The sequence below is a fragment of the Pseudonaja textilis genome, chromosome 5, assembly GCF_049901715.1.
Source record: "Pseudonaja textilis isolate UNSWEBS1 chromosome 5, rPseTex1.2, whole genome shotgun sequence".
Classification (NCBI taxonomy): domain Eukaryota; kingdom Metazoa; phylum Chordata; class Lepidosauria; order Squamata; family Elapidae; genus Pseudonaja; species Pseudonaja textilis.
In genome coordinates, this window is record NC_141994.1 from 21,705,840 (window position 1) to 21,729,346 (window position 23,507).

The 23,507-nt window shown below is 46.2% G+C and overlaps 1 protein-coding gene across 1 annotated transcript in view; it reads left to right on the forward strand.

The window, feature by feature from the left end:
* The first annotated feature begins 16,766 nt into the window (after nt 1-16,766).
* GALNT8 (polypeptide N-acetylgalactosaminyltransferase 8) overlaps nt 16,767-23,507 on the forward strand; it is a 31,594-nt gene continuing 24,853 nt past the window's right edge. The window contains exons 1-2 of the mRNA XM_026704990.2: nt 16,767-17,069; nt 22,890-23,184. Of these exons, the coding sequence (XP_026560775.2) occupies nt 16,856-17,069; nt 22,890-23,184 (509 nt within the window). The 5' untranslated portion in view covers nt 16,767-16,855. The remainder of the gene's footprint in view (nt 17,070-22,889; nt 23,185-23,507) is intronic.

Sequence of the window (23,507 nt, forward strand, 5' to 3'; positions counted from 1 at the left end):
TCTTAGATAAACCACCTTTGTGTTATTTTCCTATCCTCTTTTGCTTTGTTTTGCGATCACGAGAGCCCATCACGATTGTTACCTTCTTGTATGGTAGTTATTTCATATTTGCTCAGCAACTGAGTAACTCCAACACCAGGTCTCAAATAGAGCACAGGAATAATACAAAGATCTGGGGCGGGGGGGAAATAAATACATTGAAAGGACCTTAGAAAATATTACTAAAACAAGAGGGGCACCATTTGCTAAAACACCAGCAGGATTGTGAAAACCTTAAATTGTTAAAAGGGATGCTTGTTTTGAAAGCTGGCATGGAAAACAGTACCAGGGACACGTCTAGTAAAGCTCAACTGGTTTTATGAAGTCTAAAACATTATTATTATTATTACTCATCGCACAGTCAGCCAGATGTTGAGACTGGGTTTGCCATTTTTGTTTACCTATCGTGTCCTTACTAAGGACCTGGGATAGGAAAATTATTATTACTATTATTATACACAAAGAACAGTGTACACAGCAAACAAGATAACTGCTGGGTTTCGTATCACAAATCACTAGTTGAACACTTCCCAACCGCTTAGGACTACATGATGTATGGGCGGATTATGTGAGCAGATCCCAGTAAGGTGGCCTTCTGCAGCTGACCAATGGTGATTTTGTCAGTGCCAATTGTTCTTAAGTGCTTGCCTAGGTCTTTAGGCACAGCACCCAGTGTGCTGAGTACCACTGGAACCACCTGCACTGGTTTATGCCAGAGTCTCTGCAGTTCGATTCTCAAGTCCTGATATCAGGTGACTTTTTCAAGTTGTTTCTCGTTGATTCTGCTGTCACCAGGCATGGCAATGTCAACGATCCACACTTTTTTCTTCTCCACAATCCTGATATCCGGGCTATTGTGTTCCAAAACTTTGTCAGTCTGTATTCAGAAGTCCCACAGTAGTTTTGCATGCTCATTTTCGACCACTTTTTCAGGCTTATGATGCTACCAGTTCTTTGCTACAGGCAGACGGTAGTTGTGACACAAGTTCCAGTGGACCATCTGAGTGTTGTTGTTATTGTTGGTTGTTGCTGCTGCTGCTGCTGTTATTGCTATTGCTACTACTAATACTACACAGGTAGTCCTCAACTTACAACCACAATTGAGCCCATCATTTCTGTTGCTAAGCAAGACATTGGTTCAGCGAGTTTTGCCTCATCTTAAAACCTTTCTTGCCAGAGTTGTTAAGGGAATCATTTCAGATGCTAAGTTAGTAACACAGTTGTTAAGCAAATCTGGCTTCTCAACTGACTTTGCCTGTCAGATCCCGGGACACTGCAACCGTCACAAAGATGAGTCGGTTGCCAAATTTTTGACCACATAGCCACGGGGATGGCTGCAACGGTCGTAAGTGTGAAAAATGGTCCTTAAGTCACTTTTTTTTCCAGTGCTGTTGTAACTTGAAATGGTCACTAAACAAACTGTTGCAGGTCAAGGACTACCTGTACTGAATCTTTGGATTATCCCTGCTTAACTACGCTCTAGTCCAGGGATCGGCAGCCTTAAACACTCAAAAGTGCCATTTGGACCCATTTCCCACAGAAAAGAAAACATTGGGAACCACAAAAACCCTTTTGACATATAAAATGAAGATAACACTGCATATTTTTTTTTTTAACCTTTATGCCAGTAGTGGCTAACCTTTTTGGGCTCTTGTGCCAAAAATTTTGCATGCGTATGCACGCACACGCTCACATTCCAGCATCCAGAAGGCAATGCACACACACCACCGTACCCCCTGTGCATACACGCGCAATCCACACCACACCGCCACCGCCCCCTTACCTGCACTGTGCCTTCCAGCTGATTTTTGGCCTCCAAGAGGCTTGAGGAAAGCCTTTGCAGGCCAAAAAATGGGTCCATTTCATGACTTCCAGTATTTCTGGAAATACCAGAAGTGACAAAACGGGCCCATTTTTCAGCCTGCAAAGGCTTTCCTCAAGCTTCTTGGACGCTGAAAAAGGCCTCAAACAAGCCAAAAATCATCTGGGAGGCGCGCACATGTGCAGTGAGGTAAGTTTGCCTGCGGCTCGTGTGCCGGCACAAATGGCTCTGTGTGCCACCGGTGGCACACGTGCCATAGGTTCGCCATCATAACTTTATGCTATGTATTAGAAAAACCATAGTTGTTGAATTTATGAAATCAATGAACTTCACAATTTTTTATTTCTGCATGCAACAAAAACATTTTGAATCTGAAAAAGACCAGTCTCACCAGCAAATGAATCTGCCTATGTACCATTAAATGTTCTGTTTCCTTCTGAAACTTTCCTTGGATTTATCCATGGTTGGTCTATCGGGGGCCCGAAAAGCTCAATAAATGAGTCCAGCGGGTGTCACACATTGGCAGTTGTGACGTATATTTTGAGTGCCGGAGCTGCAGCAAAGGGATAAAAGAGCCACACATGGCTCCAGAGCTGCGGGTTGCCTAGTTTTGTCCTAAATTCACCTGATTTTGGAATGGTTGTGGTGTTGCCTCTGTTTGTTCCTGGAACAGATTTCCTGGTGCCTCTCTTTTTGACTTGTTGATTCTTACTTGGCTTGGCCTGATTTGTTTGCTGGTCTCAAAACATTTTAGAACTGGATGTAACACTATGATCTGCATTATTCCTCCGGGCTCTGCTCCTTATGTACCATTTGACCTGTCTTTCCCTCCAAGAGCGAAAGTCAACGTTGATTACATCAATATATGTATTACAGAAACCTTCAGTCATCTCTTATCTTCCCAGGCTTGGTCTTAAAAATTTTATGTTTTACGAGGCAGCAGAGGGAACTGTAACTGCCAAAGCCTGTTAGGCCGATGCAGAGCATAAAAATAAAAATTACTTGTGAAAGTCCACCATTGCAAAATGGTTTTAAGCTTCAGGATTTCCAAACCGAACACCATTAAAGCTGCAGGAACTTTATCGCACAAGGAAGTTGACGGGCCTCCTCTGAGATGATTTTTTTTTAAAGAATCCCGTCCTGATGAAATAATAATACTTCTGGCTGGAGAAATTGAAGAACAGGCTGCCGTTTATTGGAGGAGCAAAAAGGCTGCAGCCCAATGTTGTGTGGTGTTCTTAATCCTGAAGAGGATTAAGATGATTAAGAATCTACTCAGAGCTTGGATAAATGATTTATAGTAGAAAGATCTGCGTTTTTCCTCAGACCATTAAAGGGAGCCACACGGTTCCAATTTCTTCCCTTCCCTTCCCTTCCCTTCCCTTCCCTTCCCTTCCTTCCTCTCCCCTCCCCTCATTCTTCTCTGCTCTCCTCTTCCTTCTCTCTTTTCCTCTCCCCTCTCCTCTTCCTCCTCTCCCCTCTCCTCTGCTCGCCCCGTCCTCTTCCTCCTCTTCTCACTTCTCTCTCCTCTCTTCTTCCTCCTCTCCTCTCCCCTTTCCTCTGCTCTCTCCTCTTCCTCCTCTCTTCTTTCCCCTCTCCTCTTCCTCCTCCCTACCCCTCTCCTCTTTCTTCTCTCCTCTTCTCTCCTCTTTCTCATCTGCTCTCCCCTCCCCCTTCCTCCCCTCTCTCCTTCCTTCTTTCCTCCCTCCCTCCTTCCCTTTAAACTTTTCTCTTAATTTACCAATTCCTGTGTAGTTTATGAGTTACTGTGCACACATTACTTTTTATCAGTGTCACTTTCCCACCTATTCTACAGCCTTTCAGTTTACCATCTGAGGAAATTAACGTATTAAACTCCTTAAATATAATCAAATACTATGACTTGAGGCTCTCCAGACTATTTTCTCCTAAAACTCAGCATTTCCCAATAGAACGGTCAGCAGTCACAATATTCGTCACCCTACTGGCCCAGATTCCCTAATGGCACTCAAGCTGGTTGGCTCCCAGGAGACAAGAAGGAGAGAAACGAATCACTTTCGCACCCTATTTCCAGGCTAATTATTTTGGGAAGGCTTTACAATACTTGCTGGATTCCCCAAATCATCGTGCCAGAGGTGTTTTTCCAAAAGGCAGTGGACTTCCTTGTTTTGTTTGTTTTTCCCTTGAAAATGTTACATACTTCTCATCTGAGAAGCTTCAGAACTAAGTCAAGGAGTGCACAAGTATAAGGTCCATCTAAGCCAAGAATATTCTATGCCATCTGAAGCACATTTGCCTACCTTTGATTTTTAGTGCACTCCCACCCATTTTAGGTCCTCATTTCTTTAACAACTTCTCATCCGAGAAGCTTCCTCCGTCGTGACTGGACGGTGGGGAGATGGAATGAAGCTTCTTGGATGAGAAGTGAAAGGTCTTCTTCGTCATCAAGGAAGAACAGCCCACTTGAGTTTTTCACAAAAGCACCTTTGATACAACTACAACCTGGTCGAGTGAGAACCTTCACAGACACACAAGATTGGTGTTTTTGTAGCTGGGGATGCGAAGAAAAGTAGCTGTCTTTTATATTCACTAATCGTACATCGCGGTTTAGATGCAAAACACAGGCAGTCCTTGACTTAACAACAAGAATCGGTCCCCAAAAATGTATATTGCTCAGGGAAACCACGTTGTTTTCATTCGCTTCTTTTTACGACCTCTCGTGCCGCTGTTGCTAAGTCAATCCCTAACTCCACCACTGCAGTGATCGCAACTGGGGCAGGAAAAGGTAAAATGGGACAAAATTCACTTAACAGACATCTCGCTTAACCACAGGAATGTTGGGCTCGATTGCATACGTATGTCGAGGACCGCCTGTACTGTTTAACCTGCTCCTCTCAAGACCGATTTGTAGATAGTGTGTGTGTGTGTGTGTTTTCCCCTTGGACGCTTAGTAAACCTGGCAAGGGGGAAATGGGATTGTGGTAAACAACATCTGCTGAATGGCCGTATCAACCAGGATGTCCTGTTTGGGTGGAGCATCCTTAGAGGTGACCAGAGAGAAATCCAGGAAAGGAGAGCTTGCTTCTCTGAGCTTCTGTGTGTGGATTAACCCAAAAGTTTGTTTGCCTGTAGCTGGGAAGTATATTTATTTTACTCCACGTAGTTTGCATTTGGCAAGAAAGAACCTTTGTACTTTCCACCGTTACCTTGCTAACCATCGCAATATGTCTTCCAAGATTGCTAACCTCATTCATCTTCAGGCTGCCTTATTAAAATCTGAATTTATCCTGTGCTGGAGGCTCAAAACTCTCCAAAACCATAAAGAGGGAACAGAATATTACTCAACATGGGACGTATTGTACAAAGGGCTAAATAACAGGTGCAGAGATTAGTAACTTAATAAAAGAAGATTAACAAAACCGAAATAAATACAGGTACAATATATAGATATATGTAAGAATATATACTGTAAGCAATATCACCATCGGACTGTACGCGACTATAGACTAAAATGTATTGAACGACAAATGTAGAAAGTGTTATGGCACAACTATGAAAACAATACCGTTTCCCTGAAAAATATGACCTACCCTGAAAGTAAGTCCTAGCTTGATTTTTCCACATGAGCCCAACATAAGCCCTACCCCCCAAAATAAGCCCTAATTAAGACCCCGCCCATCCAGAGTGCACGGGTAAAAATTAAGCTAGGGTAGGGATGGGGGAACCTTTGGATAGTTGTAGCCAGGCCTCGCACACCCCGACACCTGCCTTGCCGGCCCGTTTCTTCTGCAGCCAGCAAGGCTGGCAAGGCTTTCCTGAAGGCCTTTGTAGCTAAAAACAAAGCTCAGGATTGATCCAGAGTTCTGTTATCGGCTGCACAGGCCTTCAGGAAAGCCTTGCCAGCCTCAGAAGAGGTTCTTGAAGGCCTCTGATAGGTAAAAGGAGGCTGGGGGGTGACGTGCACAAATGAGGTTAGTCAGTGGATGACATCCCCTGAAAATAAGAACTGGTGCCTTTTGTGGTGGCAAAAAATATATATAAGACCTGGATGACTGAGAAGCTCTACACACACACTGTTCAATCACACACACGCACACACAGACACACACCCTTCATAAAATATCTTTCTTCTTCTTCTTCTTCTTCTTCTTCTTCTTCTTCTTCTTCTTCTTCTTCTTCTTCTTCTTCTTCTTCTTCTTCTTCTTCTTCTTCTTCTTCTTCTTCTTCTTCTTCTTCTCCTTCTCCTTCTCCTTCTCCTTCTCCTCCTTCTTCTTCTTCTTAGGCCAGGGCTGATTGCTGTGCCCTTCTTCACATTCAAAATTGCATGGCTGCGTCTAAAATATTATTGGAATGTCAAGAGAGTGTTTGCTTTTCAGGTATCAAGAATTGATTAGCAGAAAAAACCACAGACATAACAAAGAATGCCTGATGGATATTGAAAAGGCAAATAGTAAAATTGACTTAACATGTTTGCAACTTTTGTTTATAGCTGTCCATCTTATACTAAATCCCAGGCAACTCCCAATCTAAGTCAAAATGAAAATTCACGTTTTTAGCCAGCAGTAATATACACCTTGCCAAGAAAAATATTGTTTGAATAGTTGGCACGTTTGATGGGCTTCCCGTGCACAGGTAAGACAAAATGTCACCAAGAACAAGCAAAGAGTCATGCCACAACCTATGGTTTAAATGTTATTTTATTTTATTTTTATTTTACTTGTTTGTCAAACATGTACAAGATAACAAGTTATGAACGTAAACATGAACAAAGGAAGTAAATACAGATAAATGGGGACTGTAGGACCGGGACAGTAGGCATGCTGGTGAGCTTATGCACGCCCCCTTTAAGGACCTCTTAGGAATGGGGTGAGGTCCATGGTACATGGTCGGTGAGGGATTAAGGCTGTAGAAACAGAGTCAGGTAGGGCGTTCCAGGTGTTAACCACTCTGCTGCTGAAGTCGTATTTTTTGCAATCAAGTTTGGAGTGTTTTACCTTGAGTTTGTATCGGTTGTTTGCCTGTGTGTTATTGTGATTGAAGCTGAAGAAGTTGTTGAGAGGCAAGACGTTGTAGCAGACAATTTTGTGAACTTGGACCACAGGTGATGCAGTTCCAGATTGTCCAAGCCCAAAATTTCGAGCCTGGAGGCGTAGGGAATTCTATTGTGAGTGGAGGAGTGGAGAACTTTTCTCGAGAAATACCTCTGAACTCACTCAATTGTCCAATATACAGTGCGGGTTCCAGGCGGATGAGCTGTATTCAAGAATTGGTCTGGCAAAGGTTTTTGTTCTGACCCAAACCCTTGTCCAATAAAACAAACACAAACCAAAGGGATCAGAAGCCTTTTAATGATGATTCTTACAAATCCCCAGTTAAAAGGCTGCTGCAAACTAATTAACTTTGATAAGCACAAGCCTCGCCAAAACTGTGCGAGGCTGCAGAAAATAACAGATAAGGTTACCTAGAGATATTTTACAACACAAGAGTCTTCAAATACCAACTAAGATACTGCAATGTCCACGGGGCTTGAGTTTCAAAATGTCTTTGCTTTTTGCAAAGAACGTCCGATTCACAGCTGGCTTTTATCTTCTCAGGGACGGGACATTACCTTGCAGCCTTACTCCTGAGTTGCCCGTGCTGTTGAAGCTGCTCTTTCCTGTGAGCAGCCCTGCGCTCACGCGCACTTAGCACAGGCTCCTCGGGAACCTCCTCATCGCTGCTGCCAGCCCCCACAATCTCTGAAGGCAGCAGTCCACTCCCTAATGGTCCTGTCCCCTCATCTGAGTCCTCGCTCTCCTCAGCCGTCCACACCTGCTACCAGCTAACCACAATAGTTTTGTGTTGCCCAGTTGACAATTCAATGTTGCCGGAGAAGAAGCTTCACAAGATAAGGTTAACAATTCTTAAAGCCTTTTTGGCAATGCTGTTACAGTGAGCTCTGGGGCTTAGATTGTTTGAGATAAGTAATCTTAGGTCCTTGAAAGATTGAGGATCGTCTACGAGATCTTTGTCGCCTAACTTGTATTTGGTGTTCTGATTTTTTTTTTTGCCAATGTGTAGGACAGAGCCTTTGTTAGTTGAAATTTGGAGTTGTCAAGGCTGCTTTGTTAGGGCAACAGCATTGTTGGTGGTGTTAACTAATTTGATGTCATTGGCGAAGAGGACGCAGCTGCTTTTAATGTCACAGATATTCCCAGAGGAGCTCATAGCACAGACATGGTTTCAACAGATGAAAATGAGTAAGCGGCTCAGATGCTAAAAGAGGTCGAATGAAGCGAGGACCAAAAGACAAAAATCCTTCCCTATCAGCTCCAACTTAATAAAAGGAACCCGCAAAATCCGATTGCATTATATACCCATTCTCCTCTTTGTTATACTCCAGTCAATTTAAGAGATAATTTGCTGTGAGCTGCCTCTGATTGTTGTCTCATTGTTCTGGATTAAGAAAATATTTCAACTTCTTTTGTCCGAAGTAACAGTTTCTGCCTATTTCTATTTCTATTTTATTTTAGATAATTTTTATTACATTTTACACTTTTAAAAACAAACCATATATACAATTTTTGCAGTAAGTTGTAGCATCAACTTTTCCATTTTCATTTACACACCCACACCCACACCCACACATGTACATACATAGATGCATACACACACACACACACACACACACACATATATATAATTTACATTTTGCATTATCTTTTATTCCTGTTATCTAACCAAACACCATTTTCCCCAGACCGTATAATATTCTTTTTCTTCCTTCTCCTGCAATTTCATTGTAAGTTTATTCATTTCTGCACAATCCATAATTTTCTTTATGATCATATTAATTGTGGGACTACTCTCTAACTTCCAATTTGGGGTGTTTCTGCCTATTTCTATCGGCATCATCTTTCTGAATCGCTATAGTTTTCTACTGATTCTGTGTCCTAACATATGTTAATATCACAGAAGCGGAAAAAAGCATCAACCCCCTATAAGACCTCTGACCCCAAAGCTACCCCAAAGAAGCAAGATTTGCAAATACACGGATGGAGAGGCTCACTGCTCTTGCGTTACTTAAAGCAGATTGAGAAGATTGTATTGTTAACACCAAGACTACTAACAGAAGCAGCAGTGGAGGATGGATCTGCCTCACATGTAGCTGCAGACAAAGCCATAAATGAGGAATAACAGAATGACAGAATTGGAAGGGGCCTTGGAGGTCTTCAAGTCTAGCCCCCTGCTCAAGCAGGAGACAATATACCCGTGATGGAAAACCTATGGCATGCATGCCACAGGTGGCATGCAGAGCCATTTGTGCAGGCACGCGAGCACCAGCCAAATTTACCTGCATTGCGCATGTGTGCCTCCCAGCTGATTTTCGGGAGGCTGAAAAACGGGCCTTCTGGAAATACCGGAAGTGCTGAAATGGGCCTCTTTTTTGGCCTCCCAAGCTGCAGAGACTTCCCTCAAGCCTCCGGGAAGGTGAAAACGGCCTCAAATGGGCTGAAAATCAGCTGGGAGGTGGGTGCATGTGCAGTGCAGGTAAGGGGGTGGGGCAGGGGTGTTTGTACACGCATGTGCAGGGGGGGTGGGGTTCATTGCATTGTTGATGCTGGCACTCGTGCACACGCACTATCGTGGCACACCACAACAAAAAGGTTCGCCATCACTGCCCTATACCATTTCAAACAAGTGCTTGTCTAATCTCTTATTAAAAAGTTCCCGGGATGGAGCACCCACAACTCTGCACTGTTTCTAGAATCTCAACATCTTTTTTTCTTCTTTTGTTCTTCCAAGAACTATATACCTGGGGTAGACTAACTTGACCAATTTACGTATCGGGCGAGGTCCAGATTTTGGACACCTAACATCAAAAAAGTCATGAAAAAAGCACAACAAAGAATGTTCTTCCTGGACCAACTCAGGAAGCTCAAACTGCCCAAGGAGATGCTGATCCAGTTCTACAGAGGAATGATGGAGTCTGTCATCTGCACCTCTATAACTGTCCGGTTTGGTTCTGCAACCCAACAAGACAGACACAGACTCCAGAGAGTAATTAAGACTGCAGAAAAAACAATTACTACCCACCTGCCTTCCACTGAGGACCTGTATACTGCATGAGTCAAAAAGAGGGCTGAGAAATATCTACAGATCCCTCACACCCTGGACACAAACTGCTTCTACTCCTTCCCTCAAAATGACACTATAGAGTACTGCACACCAGAACAACTAGACACAAGGACAGTTTCCCCCCGAAAGCCATCCTTCTGCTAAGCAAATAATTCCCTCAACACTGTCCAACTATTTACAAAGTCTACACTACTATTACTATTAATCTTCTCATCACTCCTTATCCCCCATCCCCTCCCACTTGTGACTGTATGACCGTAACTTTGTTGCTTGTATCCTTACAATCTATAGTGACTGTTTCCTAGTATGATTTGATTGCTTATTGCACTCTATGACTATCGTTAAGTATTGTACCTTATGATTCTTGACTCTTGACAAATGTATCTTTTCTTTTATGTCCACTGAGAGTATTTGCACCAAGGCAAATTCCTTGTGTGTTATTCTATTCTATTCTATTCTATTCTATTCTATTCTATTCTATTCTATTCTATTCTATTCTATTCTATGCTATTCTCATTCAATTCCCTATTGACTGACTCTTGACAAATGTATCTTTCCTTTTATGTACACTGAGAGCATCTGCACCATGACAAATTCCTTGTGTGTCCAATCACACTTGGCCAATAAAGCATTCTATCTTATCTATCTAATAGGTAATGATATGAAATTAGACAAGAAAGCTGAATATGTAATTATGGTCATGCTTGATTTAAAATGTAAAAAACCTGGAACCACACTGTTCACCAAAGATGTATTTAAAGAAATAAAAATAAAAAAAAATATTGAGAAAAAAATAAGAAGAAGAAGCAGGGTAGGAAGAATATTGATGGATTCAAACTTTGATGGTGGAGAAGACTTCTGGAAATACCACCGACAACCAGAAAAACAAACAAGTGTTTGGGATCCGTTTCTGTCTTTGAAACTTTTCTCTCCTCATCCAAGAAGCTTCTACAGTTCTAACTTAGGCTTTAACTAAGATTTTCAGAGAAATTAAAAAATAATAAGAAGAAAGGCCAGTTGCTTTTTGGAAAACAAAGAAAGCACTTTTGGGACAACCATAACATGGAGGATTGAGAATCTCCAAAGACAAAATGAATGGATCATCTAACAAAACAACCCAGGGTCCTCATTCAAGGAGCAGACCACCATATTCAATGCCTATTCACCTCTCATGGAGGCCTTATTAGCCTCTTGATTTAGTCAGGCGTCCTCTCCCTGCTAAGTGATGCTGGCCAGGTGGGGCTATATGAAGCTCACATGCGGCAAAGATGACTCACAAAGGACACGTATCTAAGTACTTCCAAGTGCTCAAACATGTCCCAGACAATAGCATCAGTCAGAAAACACCCCAGCCGTTCCCTTGGACTCGTCCCAGTTGGCTTCCAGTTCTGAGCAAATGCAGTTGCTTTGATCTTCAACGTGCCTGGCTAATCCATCACAATTTCTCCTATACATCGGGCACCCTCCTTCCCCAAGAGGACCAGGTCACCTTGAGGAGAACCTTAAAGAGCAACGTGTAGATGCAGTAAAAAAGCTGAGCCCAGAATTAGAATTAGAATAGAATAGAATAGAATAGAATAGAATAGAATAGAATAGAATAGAATAGAATAGAATAGAATAGAATAGAATTAGAAACAATGGAATGGAATGGAATGGAATGGAATATGGAATATGGAGAATGGAATATGGAGGACGGAGAACGGAGAACGAAGTAGGAATGGAATGGAATGGAATGGAATAGAAGAAGAGAAGAGAAGAGAAGAGAAGAGAAGAGAAGAGAAGAGAAGAGAAGAGAAGAGAAGAGAAGAGAAGAGAAGAGAATATGGAATATGGAATATGGAATATGGAATATGGAATAGGAATGGAATAGGAAAAGAATAGAATATGGAATATGGAATAGAATATAAATAGGGAATGGAATGGAATATGGAATAGGAATAGAATAGAATATGGAACATGGAATATGGAATAGGAATGGAATAGGAAAAGAATAGAATAGAATATGGAATTGGAATGGAATAGGAAAAGAATAGAATATGGAATATGGAATAGAATATAAATAGGGAATGGAATGGAATATGGAATAGGAATATAGAATAGAATATGGAATATGGAATAAGAATGGAATAGAAGAATAGAATAGAATATGGAATAGGGATGGAATAGGAACAGAACGGAACAGAATAACAGAGTTGGAAGGGACCTTGGAGGTCTTCTAGTCCAACCCCCTGCACAAGCAGGAAACCCTATACCATTTCAGACAAATGGTTATCCAACATCTTTTTAAAAATTTCCAGTGTTGGAGCATTTGCAACTTCTAGAGGCAAGCTGTTCCACTGATTAATTGTTCTGACAGGAAATTCTTCCTTACTTCTAGGTTGTTTCTCTCCTTGATTAGTTTCCATCCATTGCTCCTTGTCCTGCCCTCAGGTGCCTTGGAGAATAGCTTGACTCCCTCTTCTTTGGGGCAGCCCCTGAGATAGTGGAACACTGCTATCATGTCTCCCCTAGTGCTTCCTTTCATCAAGCTAGACATACCCAGTGCCTATGGATGCTTTGTCCCCATTATGGCCATGACACATAGGTCAAACCAGAGCCCATGACCATATATACAGTAGGCCTTGACTTATGACCACAACTGAGCCCAAAATTTATGTTGTTAAGCGAGACAGTTGCTAAGCGAGTTGTCACAGTTGTGAAGCAAATAGGGCCCTATTTAACCAAATGAAATTCAGTGGTGAAAAAAGGAAGGTTCTACCTCTGTACCAGCAAGTACCAGCTGGCTACTTCTGCTGGCTGCCTGCAATTTGGCAATTCGAATCTCACCAGGCTCAAGGCTGACTAAGCCTTCCGTCCTTCCGAGTTGAGTAAAATGAGGACCCAGATTGTTGGGGGCAACAGGCTGACTCTGTAAACCTTTTAAAGCACTGTGAAGTGGTATGTAAGTCTGTGTGCTATTGCTATCATTGCCCTGGTGGCGTAATAGTTAGAGTGCAGTATTGCAGGCTGACTCTGCCCAGTGAGCAGTTCGATCTTGACCAATTGAAGGTTGACTCATCCTTCCATCCTTCCCAGGTCGGTAAAATGGGAACCCAGATTGTTGGGGGAAAGAGGCTGACTCTGTAAACTGCTTAGAGAGGGCTGTAAAAGCACAGTGAAGCGGTATATAAGTCTAAGTACTATTGCTATTGCTATTATTTCTATTTGTAGTAGTGTGTTCCTCTTCCTGTAATACCTTAACTCCTCTTCCTGATGCTTCCTTGTTCTTATCCTGTTATACCTTAATTCCTATAATTATGATTGTCCTCGAATCTACCATCTCAATCACCCCACAACTGGGTGTGCCACATACTACCCCCCCCCAAAAAAACTGGGTGTGTTACTGAATCTCTTTGTTCTTACTCCACCTGTATGATTTATCCGTTCTGAATATGACCATTACTCTTTTCCTACTTCCTTGACCACTTTGCTTTGAACTGTCCCGCTCCCCCTTTCCTCCAAGCTGTTTATAACTTCTGGCATCTCCTGTCAGGCCCTTCTTGAGTCCTGAGGTCAGTTATTTTTAATTCATCTTGGAATTTCTTTAGAGTTTCTCGTGGTTTTTCTTCTACTACACAGCTGTGGCTGGTTTTTTCCCTTTTCATTCTTAATCTGCATCCAACTTCCAAAATCACTGGAAGTCTCCTCTGGTTTGGTAATACTTCATCTTGACATAGACGTGGTCTTCAGCAGGTTCTGACCAGTTTTGGAGAACCAGTAGCGGAAATTTTGAGTAGTTCGGAGAACCAGCAAATCCCACCTCTGACTGGAGATTTTACAGTATCCTCCCCTGCCATGGCCACCAAGCCACGCCCACAGAACCGGTAGTGAAAAATAAATAAATCCCACCATGTCTTGACATCTCTTCCATCTTTCCCAGGTCTCCAGGTAGTCCTTCCCATTTTCCATTGCCTCTACAAAAGGAAGGGAAATATACCACCTTCTTGGGCTTCCATCTTTTCTTTTCTCCCAGACTGTACTCCTGATCTCCTTGGAATGAGGGTTGCTGAAGTGCCCATCATCTAGGAGTGGCATGACAGCAGTCTTCCAATGTTTGAGTGGCTGCCACAAAGAAGAGAGGGTCAACCTATTCTTTAAAGCAGTGGTCGCCAACCAGTGGGCCGGAGACCACTGGCGGTCCATGAGAAAATTTTGGTGGTCCGCAGAGAAATGTCACCCCCAAAGCAATTAATCCAGGCTGCGCGGGAAGACAAAGCTGTGCCACCCACATGGCCCGTGGGAGCGCAAGGCTTGCGTCGCTTGCATTGTGAACCACACAAGGTAGTGAGGGGAGGGGGGAAAGGGCAGAGGGGGGAGCTTGCCCCACTCGCCCCACACGCCTGGGTTGGCCACCGGGCTGCTTCTTTCCGCTTCTTTCTACCTCTGCTTTTGGCTGCATGCAAGGAAAGCAGCAAAAGTCTTTCTTTCTCTCCCCCAAACTCCATCAGAAATGAGTCTTTGGGACTCTGCAGGGCATCCTGCTCCAAGAGGCTGCGTCGGTGTGACAAGTCTCACAAAGACTCATTTCTGGCAGAGTTTGGGGGGAGAGAAAGAAAGACTTCTGCTGCTTCTGCTGCTTTCCTTGCATGGAGCCCAAAGTCTCTCTCTCTCTCTTTTTCCCCCTGAGAACGGAGCTGGAGACAGTATTCTGTGATCCCAAATAAAGAATGATCGATTGGTAGGAAAATGGGTTGGGGAGTTTTCCTGCAGACTTTTGGGGGGATTTTCCCAGGGTCTCTGCTGCTTCTGCAGAGACCCTGGGAAAATGTCAGCAAGCCACTGTCAGTCAAAATTCCAATTAGTGGTCTAAAATTATGAGTTTGGTGTTCCCTGAGGTCCAAAAGGTTGGCGACCCCTGCTTTAAAGCACCTGAAGGTGCAATGAAGCTAAATCAGGGGTGGGCAACTATGGCCCTTTTATGAATTATGGACTTTAACTCCCAGAATTCCTGAGCAAGCCATGCTAGCTCAGGAATTTTGGGAGTTGAAGTCCACAAGTCATAAAGGGGCCATAGTTGCCCACCTCTGAGCTAATGGATGGAAACTAATCAAGGAGAGAAGCAACCTCGAACTAAGGAGAAATTTCCTGACAGAACAATTAATCGGTGGACAGGGGAGACATGATAGCAATCTTCCAATATTTGAGGGGGTCAAGTATTTTCCAAAGCACCCTAAGACCAGACAAGGAACAATGGATGGAAACTGATCAAGGAGAGATTCAACCTGGAAATAAGGAGAAATTTTCTGACAGTGATGCCAACAATCGACTCATTGAACAGAAGTTGCCTTCAGAAGTTGTGGGAGCTTCATCCCTGGAAGCTTTCAAGAAGGAGACTGGACAGAAATGGTGTAGGGTCTCCTGCTCGGGTGGGGTGGCTAGACTAGATGTCCTACAAGGTCCTCTCCCCCTTTGCTAATGTGAACTTTCCTCCGGAAATTGTGAATGCTCCACCAACCCTGGAAGTTTTAAAGAAGAAATTGCACAACTCTTTGTCTGAAATGGTATAGGGTCTCCTCTTGAGCAAGGGGTTGGATTAGAAGACCTCTAAGGTCCTTCCAACTCCGTCATTCTGAATAGAACATGAAATAGATGGTTCTAGTTTTAGTCCTGGAGAAGCCCCTCATATTCAGCAGAGAAGCTGAATGGGGCAGCACTTCCACCTGATTTTCAGAGGAGAAGGAAAGTTCTCCGTTAGGTGATACTACCACCCAGCTTCATAGGGCCCAAGGCAGAGGTCTCCAAACTTGGCAACTTTAAGACCTGTGGACTCCAACTCCCAGAATTCCTCAGCCAGCATGGTTGAAGTTCACAAGCCTTAAAGTTGCTAAGTTTGGGGACCCCTGGGCCAAGGTCTTGGTCATCTCAGGCCTGTGTTGAGAATAAAAGAATGAACGAACACTTTCTCCAAGGCTGAATGATGTGTTGGAACAGAGGTGGTCTTCAGCAGGTTCTGACCAGTTCTGGAGAACCGGTTGCGGAAATTTTGAGTAGTTCAGAGAACCAGCAAATCCCACCTCTGACTGGCACCGCCCCCATCTATTTTCTGCCTCCCATTGAATCCCAGCTGATCGGCTGGGTCTTCTTTGGTTGCCCTGCACAGGAGAATGGAGCTGGAAAGCAGGTTAGTGGGGTGGGGAGGGAATGGGGATTTTGCAGTATCCTTCCCCTGCCACGCCCACCAAGCCACACCCATCAAGCCACACCCACAGAACCAGTAGTGAAAAAATTTGAATCCCACCATGGGGTTGGAACTGGACTATTTGGGTCATTCTTAAGATTCAGAAGAGCCCACCTTGCAAAACCTATTTCTTTGTGACATTCACTTTGGAATTATGAAAAATCCTAGGACCAGACATAGAACACACAATGTGCATGTGTAAAACACACAATGTTCCTTCTGCAAGCCATGTAAAATTCCCCAAGCCCCAGGGAATCCCATGGAGGCTTCAAATGGCTGCCCGGGGTGTGTGAGATTTTCACCGAACTCTCCCTCGTTTTATGTTTATGGCTTTTCACAGCTAGATTATAATTTTTCTTTTGTGTTTTCTTTTCTTTTCTTTTTTTTTTGCCATTTACTTGCGCCAGCCTCCCAGAGTCAGGCAGGCAGGCGGTTATAGAAATTCAACAGATAAAGCAAATAGTGGGCTGGGAAGTTTTGCTGCCTTTACTTTTGTGTGTGAAGGGCGCATGGAGCTCAGCCCCTCCCTCTGCTCCTTGGAGACTATAAACTGTCACCACAGGTATTCTTAGACCTCCAGGAGCTGCCCAGCACCTGTGGGGTGTGGTAGAATCTCTCTCCCCCTCTCCTCGGATCATCTGGAGAAGGTACCACCTCGGTGGGAATTACAAACTGCTGCAATGGTGCTGGGACGGAGGTTGCCAGGTTTCCTTCCTACGGTGCTTATCCTCCTCTTGGCTGTGAACATTTTGTTTGTGATGCACGTGAAACGTGAAATGGAAAATCTGAGGAGGGAACCTGGTGGCCGTCGAGAGCAACAAGCATTGGATTCAGGAAAGGTGGACGACTTTGCTGGACATCTCGTGAAAATAGAGACCATGTTCCTCAACTTATGTGAGTAAGAAAAGACGGCATTTCTAGTGGGGCTTTATTATGATGAGAATAACAATGTGTAGAAACCTCCCGGAGCATATTTACAATCAGTCCTCGACATTACGACCGTTCATTCAGTGACCTCTTCAAAGTGGATCCAAGTGTCTTAAGGACTGTTTTTCACAGTTAACGACCGTTACAGCATGAATAAAATGCGGATGTTTGGCAACTGGTTCATATTTATGACGGTCACAGCATCCTGAGGTCATGCAGTCTCCTTTTGGGACCTTCTGACAAGCAAAGCCCGATTCACTTAACAGCCAGGTTCCTAATGTGGACCCCCTGAAATAATACACTTAACAACAGTGGCAAGAAAAGCTGTAAAATGGGGCAAAAAACCCACTTATCAAATGTTTCACTTAGCAACAGAAACATTGGGCTTGATTGTGGCCATAAGTCGAGGACTGCCTGTATGGTACAGGATTTCATGGTTCTGCACACTGTGAGTTAAAAAACTTGAAAAACTTTTTTTCTTGGGCATTGTTGATCTTTTCTGGCCTTTTCAGGGAAAAGTAATTCGAAATAAAGCAGGCGAGAGAGAAACAATTTTGCCTAATATTAGTTGTATAACTATCATACCAGTTGCCCTGCAGTACGACGGGCGGCCATTAAATTTGATAAATAAATACATAAATATGAACTAGATTAAATTGTTAATCTCTGGCTCCCCATCCCAGCTGCTATTACTATTGGACATATTGTGGGGTTAAAGCACAAGAGGGAAGAGAAGCGGAGGGGAGGGGAGAGGGAGGAAAGAGGAGAGGGGAGAGGATGGGAGGGAGGGAAGTGGGAAGAAGCAGGGAAGGGAAGGGCAGAGGGGACCAGGGAGGCCAGAGGAGGGTAAAAGAGAGGGAAGGGGAGAGGAGAGGAGAGGAGAGGGAGGGGAAGGGACAGCAGGAAAGGAGAGTAGACAAGGATAGGAAAGAACAGGGGGAGGGGAAGGAAGAGAGCAGGGGAGGGGAAAGCAGGGAGGAGAGAACAGAGCAGGAGGGTAGGAGAGCAGGGGAGGGGAAGGGAGAACAGGGAAGGGAAAGCAGGGAGGAGAGAAGAGAGCAGGTGAGAAGGGGAGGAGCGTGGAGGGGAGAGAGGAGAGGAGAGGGAAGGGAAGGGACAGCAGGAAAGGAGAGTAGACAAGGATAGGAAAGAGCAGGGGGGAGGGGAGGGGAGGGGAGAGAGCAGGGGAGGGGAGGGGAAATCAGGGAGGAGAGGAGAGAGCAGGAGAGGAGGAGAGCAGGGAGGGAGAGGAGGGGAAGAGGAGAGGGAGAGCAGGGAGGGGAAAGCAGGGAGGACAGAAGAGAGCAGGGGGAAGGAGAGTAGGGGAGGGGAAGGGAGAACAGGGAAGGGAAAGCAGGGAGGACAGAAGAGAGCAGGAGAGGAGGTGAGGAGGGGAGGAAGGGAGAACAGGGAAGGAAAGCAGGGAGGACAGAAGAGAGCAGGAGAGGAGGAGAGGAGGGGAGGGAAGGGAGAACAGGGAAGGGAAAGCAGGGAGGACAGAAGAGAGCAGGAGAGGAGTGAGGAGGGAGGGGAAGGGAGAACAGGGAAGGGAAAGCAGGGAGGACAGAAGAGAGCAGGAGAGGAGGAGAGGAGGGAGGGGAAGGGAGAACAGGGAAGGGAAAGCAGGGAGGACAGAAGAGAGCAGGAGAGGAGGTGAGGAGGGAGGGAAGGGAGAACAGGGAAGGAAAGCAGGAGGACAGAAGAGAGCAGGAGAGGAGGAGAGGAGGGAGGGGAAGGGAGAACAGGAAGGGAAAGCAGGGAGGACAGAAGAGAGCAGGAGAGGAGGGGAGGAGGGGAGGGGAAGGGAGAACAGGGAAGGGAAAGCAGGGAGGAGAGAAGAGAGCAGGTAAGGAGGGGAGGAGGGGAGGGGAAGGGAGAACAGGGAAGGGAAAGCAGGGAGGACAGAAGAGAGCAGAGAGGAGGTGAGGAGGGGAGGGAAGGGAGAACAGGGAAGGGAAAGCAGGGAGGAGAGAAGAGAGCAGGTGAGGAGGGGAGGAGGGAGGGAAGGGAGAACAGGGAAGGGAAAGCAGGGAGGAGAGAAGAGAGCAGGTGAGGAGGGGAGGAGGGGAGGGAAGGGAGAACAGGGAAGGAAAGCAGGAGGACAGAAGAGAGCAGGAGAGGAGGTGAGGAGGGGAGGGGAAGGGAGAACAGGAAGGGAAAGCAGGGAGGACAGAAGAGAGCAGGTGAGGAGGGAGGAGGGGAGGGGAAGGAGAACAGGGAAGGGAAAGCAGGAGGACAGAAGAGAGCAGGAGAGGAGGTGAGGAGGGAGGAAGGGAGAACAGGGAAGGGAAAGCAGGGAGGACAGAAGAGAGCAGGAGAGGAGGAGAGGAGGGGAGGGGAAGGGAGAACAGGGAAGGGAAAGCAGGAGGACAGAAGAGAGCAGGAGAGGAGGTGAGGAGGGAGGGGAAGGGAGAACAGGGAAGGGAAAGCAGGGAGGACAGAAGAGAGCAGGAGAGGAGGAGAGGAGAGGGAGGGGAAGGAGAACAGGGAAGGGAAAGCAGGGAGGACAGAAGAGAGCAGGAGAGGAGGTGAGGAGGGGAGGGGAAGGAGAACAGGGAAGGGAAAGCAGGGAGGACAGAAGAGAGCAGGAGAGGAGGTGAGGAGGAGGGGAAGGGAGAACAGGGAAGGGAAAGCAGGAGGACAGAAGAGAGCAGGAGAGAGGAGGGGAGGAGGGAGGGGAAGGGAGAACAGGGAAGGGAAAGCAGGGAGGAGAGAAGAGAGCAGGAGAGGAGGAGAGGAGGGGAGGGGAAGGGAGAACAGGGAAGGGAAAGCAGGGAGGACAGAAGAGAGCAGGAGAGGAGGAGAGGAGGGGAGGGAAGGGAGAACAGGGAAGGGAAAGCAGGGAGGACAGAAGAGAGCAGGAGAGGAGGAGAGGAGGGGAGGGGAAGGAGAACAGGAAGGGAAAGCAGGGAGGACAGAAGAGAGCAGGAGAGGAGGAGAGGAGGGAGGGGAAGGGAGAACAGGGAAGGGAAAGCAGGGAGGACAGAAGAGAGCAGGAGAGGAGGTGAGGAGGGGAGGGGAAGGGAGAACAGGGAAGGGAAAGCAGGGAGGACAGAAGAGAGCAGGAGAGGAGGTGAGGAGGGGAGGGGAAGGGAGAACAGGGAAGGGAAAGCAGGAGGACAGAAGAGAGCAGGAGAGGAGGTGAGGAGGGAGGGGAAGGGAGAACAGGGAAGGGAAAGCAGGAGGACAGAAGAGAGCAGGAGAGGAGGTGAGGAGGGGAGGGGAAGGGAGAACAGGGAAGGGAAAGCAGGGAGGACAGAAGAGAGCAGGAGAGGAGGAGGAGGAGGAGGGAAGGGAGAACAGGGAAGGGAAAGCAGGGAGGACAGAAGAGAGCAGGGAGAGGAGGAGAGGAGGGAGGGGAAGGAGAACAGGGAAGGGAAAGCAGGAGGACAGAAGAGAGCAGGAGAGGAGGTGAGGAGGGGAGGGGAAGGGAGAACAGGGAAGGGAAAGCAGGGAGGAGAGAAGAGAGCAGGTGAGGAGGGGAGGAGGGGAGGGGAAGGAGAACAGGGAAGGGAAAGCAGGGAGGACAGAAGAGAGCAGGAGAGGAGGAGAGGAGGGGAGGGGAAGGGAGAACAGGGAAGGGAAAGCAGGAGGACAGAAGAGAGCAGGAGAGGAGGAGAGGAGGAGGGAGGGGAAGGGAGAACAGGGAAGGGAAAGCAGGGAGGACAGAAGAGAGCAGGAGAGGAGGAGAGGAGGGGAGGGGAAGGGAGAACAGGGAAGGGAAAGCAGGGAGGAGAGAAGAGAGCAGGTGAGGAGGGGAGGAGGAGGGGAAGGGAGAACAGGGAAGGGAAAGCAGGGAGGACAGAAGAGAGCAGGAGAGGAGGTGAGGAGGGAGGGGAAGGAGAACAGGGAAGGGAAAGCAGGGAGGAGAGAAGAGAGCAGGTGAGGAGGGAGGAGGGGAGGGGAAGGGAGAACAGGGAAGGGAAAGCAGGGAGGACAGAAGAGAGCAGGAGAGGAGAGAGAGGAGGGGAGGGGAAGGGAGAACAGGGAAGGGAAAGCAGGGAGGACAGAAGAGAGCAGGAGAGGAGGTGAGGAGGGGAGGGGAAGGGAGAACAGGGAAGGGAAAGCAGGGAGGACAGAAGAGAGCAGGAGAGGAGGTGAGGAGGGGAGGGGAAGGGAGAACAGGGAAGGGAAAGCAGGGAGGAGAGAAGAGAGCAGGTGAGGAGGGGAGGAGGGGAGGGGAAGGGAGAACAGGGAAGGGAAAGCAGGGAGGACAGAAGAGAGCAGGAGAGGAGGAGAGGAGGGGAGGGGAAGGGAGAACAGGGAAGGGAAAGCAGGGAGGACAGAAGAGAGCAGGTGAGGAGGGGAGGAGCATGGAGGGGAGACAGGAGAGGAGAGAGGAAGAATATATGGGATTTAAGACTTTATTGCTCCTAAGCAAGGTTATTTATTTCTCGGAAATTTGGACTTGGTTCTTACCAAGAGAAATGCTGAGCATTTCTTACATGCCATTTTCACTTCTTGTGTGACCTTTTTTGCTCAGTGACCTTTTTAGCCAGCGTTTGGGTGTCAACATTTCAAACTGAAAAGGGTCCGATGGAGATCTCTCTACCATGTCCAAGCGATTCCACCCCAAACCTCCCCCACTGCCCCCTTTTTTTTTGTGATTGCAGCAGAATCTGATTCAACCAGACACAAAGCTGGGAAAGCAAGAAGCATTCACGGAATTCGGCCCCACAATTATGAACCAGTTGAAAAGTCCATTGTTCAGTGTTCGGAGTTTAAAAATACCCACGTTGATCAAAATTAACTTGCAATTCATCATCCATTTCTGGTATTTCTGCCTCCTTCTAATTGTGATATCTGGCTCCATCATGGTTTAATTGCACCGCAGAAGTCCTCTGTCCTTTTGACCATGATTTTGCCTCCAGTGTTGGCATGAACATAGAATAAGACAGTTGGGAGGGACTTTGGGGGTCTAGTCCCACCTTCTGCTAAAGTTAGAATTAGAGTTATGGTCCTATAAAGACGAGGGGGATCCCCCAGGCCCCCTTACCTGCACTGCGCATGTGCACGCCTCCCAGCTGATTTTTGACCCACTTGAGGCCTTTTCTGGCCTCCCAGAGGCTCAAGGGAAGCCTCTGCAGCCTATGGAGGCCGAAAAATGGGCCTGTTTCATCACTTCTGTTTTATAAAACCTTAGTAAGACCACACCTAGAATACTGCACCGAATACTACACCACACCAAAATACCGGAAGTGACAAAACGGGCTGGGGCTCGCATGCCTGCACAAATGGCTCTGCGTGCCACTTGTGGCAGGCGTGACATAGGTTCGCCATCACAGCCCTCTATCATTTCAGACAACTGGCTGTCCAATCTCTTTTACATGGTAGTCATGTTATTGGCTGGGTGTGTGGCCAACTCAATATCACTCACATTGAGGCACACATCTCCTCGCCTGGCCTCTCATGACTTTGGGATTCTGCAACAGTCGTAAGTGTGAAAAATGGTCATAAGTCACTTTTTTCAGTGCCATTGTAACTCTGAATGGTTACACCACACAAGCAAAGTACCAGCCAAGAAGGGAAAAAAAACTCCAGAGAAGTTCCTGAGACAGGAAGTCCAGTCCTGCCAAGAATGTAATAAGGGTTAACGGAGAGGCAGTTTCTGTAAGCAACACCAGAATGTTTCCTTCCTGCCTTCCTTACAGGATTAGGCCAGTAATTTCTTCTAACAATCTGTTCTCTGAACTGCTTAGAATGTTAACAACCAGTTCTAGCGAATTGGTGTAAACTGGTAGAATCCCACCCCTGATTTTATGCCTATTGCCTGTTTGTGTTTTTCAGCCAATTACATAAAATTATCAGAGGAAAAAAAGAAGGCAGTGAATGAACGGAAATTGCCCAAGAAGCCACACCAGGAAATACAGGAAGACCAACAGGGCAAGGAAAACCGGAGGGAACCTGAGGTGCCTCCCAGAATGCTGTTCCCAGATTCCCCTCTGTTCCAGAGATGGGGCAAAGGTTTAATGGAGGACCAGCAAATTGTAGCCCAGAAACTTTTCGATAAGTACGGGTACAATGTTTACCTGAGTGAACGCTTGCCTCTGGAAAGGCCCTTGAAGGATACCAGGCCTCCCAGGTAAGGTAGCATCTTCTCCATCTTTGGCTGACCAAGGGGGAGGGCAAGGCTGGCCATGTTGGAATTGATGGTGGAGATTTTTTATTTATTTATTTATTTTGTCGAGCATATATTAGATAACAGTTATAAGTATAAACCTGATTATGAATACATGAAATGGATAAGAATAAAAGGGAGATATTAGGACAGGGATGGTAGGCACGTTGGTGCACTTATGCACACCCCCTTACAGACCTCTTAGGAAAGGGGTGAGGTCAAAAGTAGATAGTTTTAAGGTTAAAGTTTTTGGGGTTTGTGGAAAGAATCCACAGTCAGGTAGTGCA